Source organism: Gekko japonicus, unplaced genomic scaffold (assembly GCF_001447785.1).
Source record: "Gekko japonicus isolate JY-2015 unplaced genomic scaffold, Gekko_japonicus_V1.1 scaffold181, whole genome shotgun sequence".
In the NCBI taxonomy this organism is placed as follows: Eukaryota; Metazoa; Chordata; class Lepidosauria; order Squamata; family Gekkonidae; genus Gekko; species Gekko japonicus.
This window is the reverse complement of record NW_015171507.1, coordinates 970,165-975,801: the sequence shown is the minus strand read 5'-3', so window position 1 is coordinate 975,801 and position 5,637 is coordinate 970,165. Positions and strand designations below refer to the sequence as shown.

At 51.9% G+C, this 5,637-nt stretch overlaps 1 protein-coding gene across 1 annotated transcript in view; it reads left to right on the top strand.

Moving 5' to 3' along the window:
* NCOR2 (nuclear receptor corepressor 2) overlaps window positions 1–5,637 on the top strand; it is a 332,048-nt gene that overhangs the window by 262,720 nt on the left and 63,691 nt on the right. The window contains exons 24-26 of the mRNA XM_015419296.1: window positions 998–1,103; window positions 1,974–2,078; window positions 2,558–2,661. Of these exons, the coding sequence (XP_015274782.1) occupies window positions 998–1,103; window positions 1,974–2,078; window positions 2,558–2,661 (315 nt within the window). The remainder of the gene's footprint in view (window positions 1–997; window positions 1,104–1,973; window positions 2,079–2,557; window positions 2,662–5,637) is intronic.

The window sequence follows — 5,637 nt, the reverse complement described above, 5'->3', positions numbered from 1 at the left end:
CAGGAATGGAGATTCAGGAGAGAAGAAGAAGAAGAGAAGAGATTGGATTTATACCCCGCCCTTCACTACCCATGGGAGTCTCAGAGCAGCTTACAAGCTCCTTTCCCTCCCCCTCCCCACAACAGACACCCAGGGAGGTAGGTGGACCTGAGAGAGCTCTGACAGGAACTGATCTTTTTCAAGAACAGCTCTGACAGAACTATGGCTTGCCTAGAGATGTAAAATTTCCGGAAATTTTGACGCTCGGGAAAATATTTGAACACCTTGTCTTAAAAGATTTTATTCATCATGTTAAAATAAAACGTTCCATAATCAATTTTTTTCCTTTTCTTTTCTTTTTTCAATTTTTCCAATTTTTCGGGGGAAAACCAAAAACGGCTTCAGAAAAAAAACGGGAAAAAACATTAGGTCCTGCAGGGCACAGATGTTATTCGACAGAGAGTTCAACCATGTAGGAGCCAGGGCTGTACGTTTCCTGTTTGGCATAGTGGTTTGGAGCACAGATTCTAATCTGGGAGAACCAGGTTTGATCCCCCCCACTCCTCCACATGCAGCTGCTGGTGTGACCTTGGGCCAGTCACAAGTTCTCTCAGAGCTGTTCTCTCAAGAGCAGTCCTCGAAAGAGCTCTCTCAGCCCCACCTGCCTCACAGGGTGCCTGTGGTGGTGGGGGGGAAGGGAAAGGAGATTGTAAGCCGCTCTGAGGCTCCCTCAGGTAGTGAAGGGCAGGGTATAAATCCAGTTTCTTCTTCTTCTTCTGTTCCTGCTTTCATCCTCGCTGTTCCTCTGTCAAGCCCTGTCCTCATTGTCCCACCTGCCTGTTGCCTGTTACAAGCCCTCTAGGCCAGAGTTGTCTCGCTTCCGTATAGTGACTGTTGCCATATTAAATTGAGGCAGCAGTTCCTTATTACAGAAGCTGTAACGACAGGGGCATCAGAACATTTTTGCTGCATTTTGTTACCCGCATCCATAACCAAAGCTCTCTGGTCTGCGTTTTAGGGCGTGCCTCTCCAACTCCACACTCCGTTCAGCTCCGAGCATGCAAAAGTCCCCATTGGCTCAATCGCCATGGGCCTGCCTTTGACGATGGACCCCAAGAAGTTGGGTAAGACAAAAACACACTTGCCGTTCTCAGGACTGTAAACTAAATATGAGCAGTCAGTGTGATGTGCTGGCAAAAAAAGGCTAATTCAGTCTTGGGTTGTATTAAAAGGGCCATAGCATCAAAATCGCAGGAGGTCACAGCCCCTCTGTATACTGCCTTGAGTCCTGTGTGCAGTTCTGGAGGCCTCACTTCAAAAAGGATGTGGGCAAAATCGAGAGGGTGCAGAAGAGAACGACGAGGATGATCAGTGGTCTGGAGACTGAGCCCTACGAGGAAAGGCTAAGGGCCTTGGGAATGTTTAGTTTGGAGAAGAGGAGATTGAGGGGGGGACATGGTCGCTCTCTTTAAATACTTGAAAGGCTTTCATTTGGAGGAGGGCAAGGAGCTGTTCCAGTTGGCAGCAGAGGTTAGGACCCGAAGCAACGGGTTTAAATTACATGCAGAAAGGTATCGGCTGGATATTAGGAAAAGCTTTTTCACAGTCAGAGTGGTTCAAAGGTGGAATCGGCTGCCTAGGGAGGTTGTTGGCTCCCCTTCACTGGCAGCTTTCAAGAAGAGGCTGGACGAATATTTGTCAGAGATGCTTCAGGCTGGTCCTGCGTTGGGCAGGGGGTTGGCCTGGATGGTCCGTAGGGCCGCTTCCAACTCTAGGATTCTACGATCCTATGAACTTGGGTGGCGCTGCATGCCTGCACTTGTGAGTGACAGTCGGCAGCAGGAGGACTAGGTCATGAGATGGCGCGAGTTGGGTGACAGAACGTCATAAGGGAGAGCAAAGCAGGGACTGACTGACGGTGCAGAGCACCAACCCCACTGCCCCCCAGTGCAGCCCTTTAGCAGTGTTGCGTGGCGGTCTATTGTGTCTTCCAGGGCCTTTCCTGGGGGTAAAGCAGGAGCAGCTCTCTCCTAGGAGCCAGGCTAGCCAGCCCGAAAATCTGGTAGTGCAGACATCGCAGGAGAGCTCAGTCCTGAGAGGTAAGACGTCTGCGCTGCGCAGTCTGAAAGGGGTCCCTTCCGACATGACTGAAACTGCTGTGGCTCCGAGCAGAGGTGCGCAGACCGAGTGCAGCTCTCCCGTATCCCCCACCCCGTCACGCCAGGCCCCTGACTCACACTGCTTCAGACACGAACGACTTGTGTCACGTGCCCCTTAAAGAGAAGAACTGCCTTCTCGTCCCAAGCATCCACTTGGCCTCTTACGCAGCTGGGCCTGACACGTTCCCGGCCCACAGTGAGGCCAGCGAGCCGAAGCACGTAGCTCGTCTCGCCTGCAGAGGAAGCGAAAACCACACGCCCGACCTCCCAAGTTAGGCGTGCCCCAGAAGGAGCAGACAGTCGCTAGAGCCCGCAGAACACACGCTCTCCAGCCAGCCTTTATTCGAATCGATGAGACACACACACACACACACCCTCTTTTAGGCATGCGGTCCTTCTGACTTTGTTGCATCCCACAGGAGCGTCGTTGGGCCCGCTGTCGGGAGGAAGCATCACAAAAGGCATCCCCAGCACGAGGCCACCGCCAGAGTCTCCCATCACCTACCGAGGATCCATCACGCACGTAGGTCCCCTCTCTGCTTCTCGTCCTTTCCGGGCTGTGTTCTTGGGAGTTCTGGAGTCCGTCAGAAGCTCCTCTGGGGCTCCTCAGCAAGGAGGCCAGCTGTCACTGACCGGCTTCCCCGCAAGACAGTCAGCCGACTGCAGTGCACAGTCAACAAGGGGTGTGCTGGAATGGGCTCCTTGTCCCTGCAGAGTCTGCGAGGTCCGAGCGGCCCGCTCGGCAGCACCAAGCATCCACAGCGCGTGTCGTTTGCACCGTACTCGGGTTCCTTGGCAGACACCAAGGTGGAAAGGGCTCTCTGTTCCACTCCTGCATTGCTTTTGAAAACTTCCTACCCTCAAGAGTCATTGCAGCCAAGGCTTTGCAGCCCGGTGCTGTGTGGGAGGGAGAGACTCTCCCAGTTTACCACTCAAGTTTCCTTCTGTAACAGAGGCAGGAAGTGAGCTGGGTCTTTAAACAAAACCCTCTTCCTTTCCAGTCTGCTGCTAACGTGAGCAAAGGCTTGGTGGCTTTTTTTAAAATGCTGGTCCTCTCCCATTCTGCCCCTTCCTCTCTGCCCCGTTTTAACAGACAGGGGAAATGCTGAAAGAACGTGGGGCTGTCAAATGTGTTGGGTCTCCCCAAGAGATCTCCTTGCAAGCAGTTCTGCCTCCGGTCCTGGTTCCTTCCTAAAGGCCCCCACACACACACACACACAGGCACTGAGCGAGCAGAGCACTTTGATTCCCATCAGTCCTCTCCAGCGGCAGAATTCCTGCCAAGTGGGTGATAGCTTTGTGCCGCTGAGTTATTGCTTTATCTGGAAACCAAGCAGAGAGAATCCGTTTCCCTCAGGGGTTTCTCTCTGGCCGGTATTCAGATCTTTAAAGCCGCTTATAAACACTCCGGATTCCTCTCCCCTCCCTCCTGGCTTCCTTATCGAGGAAGGGCAACTCTGGCTCAGCCGCCACTAGAGGGCCCATCTCCAGGAGGTCTCAGATTGCACTCGACAGGAAGGAAAATAGTGTCTCCGTTTCTTTGGATCAGTGTTTGCTTTTCCTCTAGTTAACTGTTTTGTTGTTGTTTTTAAAAAAATGAGTAAATTTAAACTACTGCCGTTAAAGTGCTTTTAACATGTGTAACAGTCGGCACTCGAAGCTTTTTAAACATTGGTTAACTTACAAAAGCACTTACGCCAGGCCCCCCGTCCCGACCGTTTGAACTTGCGTTCTGTTTTAAATTCTCGTTATCTGCTTCCTGTTTCTCAGCTCTGTCACTCTCCAGGTGGATGACGGAAGGCAGAAATCGTAAGGCTAAGCAGGACCGTAGAGCCCCATAGAGACACCCTGTCTTTGCAGGGGGTGGGGAAAGAAACTGTAGGTGGGAGAGGTGTCAGGTTGACTTCCCCCAAGCTCCCAATGGATATCCGTTGTTGCCTTTCCATGTGCTGTTATGTGCAAGGCTGTATTGGGTTTAGTACATTCGGCAGCCTCCCAGCCCTGAACACGAACACACAAAAATACACATGAACTGCCTTCTACTCAATCAGACCCTCGGTTCATCAAAGTCAGTACTGCCTATTCAGACTGGCAGCAGCTCTCCAGGGTCTCGGGCAGAGGTCTTTCACCTACTCCCAGATCTTTTTCACTGGAGAAGCCGGGTAAGGAACCCTGGGACCTTCTGCATGCAAAGCAGAGGCTCTTCCACTGTGTCGCAGCACCTCCCTTGAGGTGGTGGCAGTTCAGCTCAGCTAGGGATGTCTGTCAGGCCTCTCCTGTCTACCACTCCAGCTGCCACGGGAGGAGGGATCTTCATTTCTCCTCTATTTTTAATATTTTCTAAAGCACCTCAAGGCCAGTTTAGTGATGGACAATGCCCCCAGGTCACAGCCGACCTATGGCAAGTCCGTAGGGTTTTGAAGGCACGAGACATACAAAGGTGGGTTTGCCAGTGCCTGCCTCTGTTTAGCAACCCTGGGCTTCCTTGGTGGTCTCCCATCTAATTACTAACCAGGGCCGGCCCCGCGTAGCTTCCAGGGTCTGACAAGGTCGGACTAGCCTGGGCCATCCAGGCCAGGGCTATATCCACTTTAGATACGTCCTAATTCCTGCCCGCCAAGCAGACGAGAGGTTATCACATGTGCACGCGAGCCCACATAGGCATGTGTTATTTTGCTTCGTGAACACAAGCCTCTTTCTGCCTTCCTGGCTTCACAGATCACCGGTCCGCGCAGTGAAATATCTGTCCCACATAATGATCTGTGGACGGGTGGCACGCAACTTCCCACGTAGGAGGTGCAGGAACCACTCTCTTATCTACGGCACACATGTGCCCATAAAGATTTCCCAAGGCCTCTAACCGTTTCTCACTGCCTGGCTGTGACAGCGGACGCTGATTCACAAGCCCGAAGCGCTCTGCCTCCCCAGATCCATTTCAGCAGCTCTGCTGCCATTGGGGTGCTCTGGAGTCACAGGAGGCCGGGGGCCCAGCAATTCTGGTTCAGCCCCAGTTTTTATTGCCTTTAGCCATAGGCCATTACAATGACAGAACAAGATATAAACGACTGAAACCAGAAAAAATAAAAGCTAATTCAATGCACAATAAAACATCTTAATAATTCCAACTCTTCCATCCTGGTCTCCAGGGCTTTTTTTTTGTAGAAAAGGCCCAGCAGGTATTAGCCACACCCAACAGTGGAAACTCATTAACATATTAGGCCACACCCCTGACAGCACAGCTCATTAGCATATTAGGCCACACCCCGTGTTAGCATTAGCATATTAGGCCACACCCCCATGTTACCAGAAGTGTACTCATCCAGCCACACCCACCTTTGGCTTCTTATTCTGTTTACCTTGTTTGTTGTCCAAACCCAGGGCTTTTTTTGTAGCAGGAACTCCTTTGCATGTTAGGCCACACACCCCTAATGTAGCCAATTCCAATGAGTTTCTGCTGTTGGGTGTGGCCTGTTATGCTAATGACATCCTGTGGGGCGCG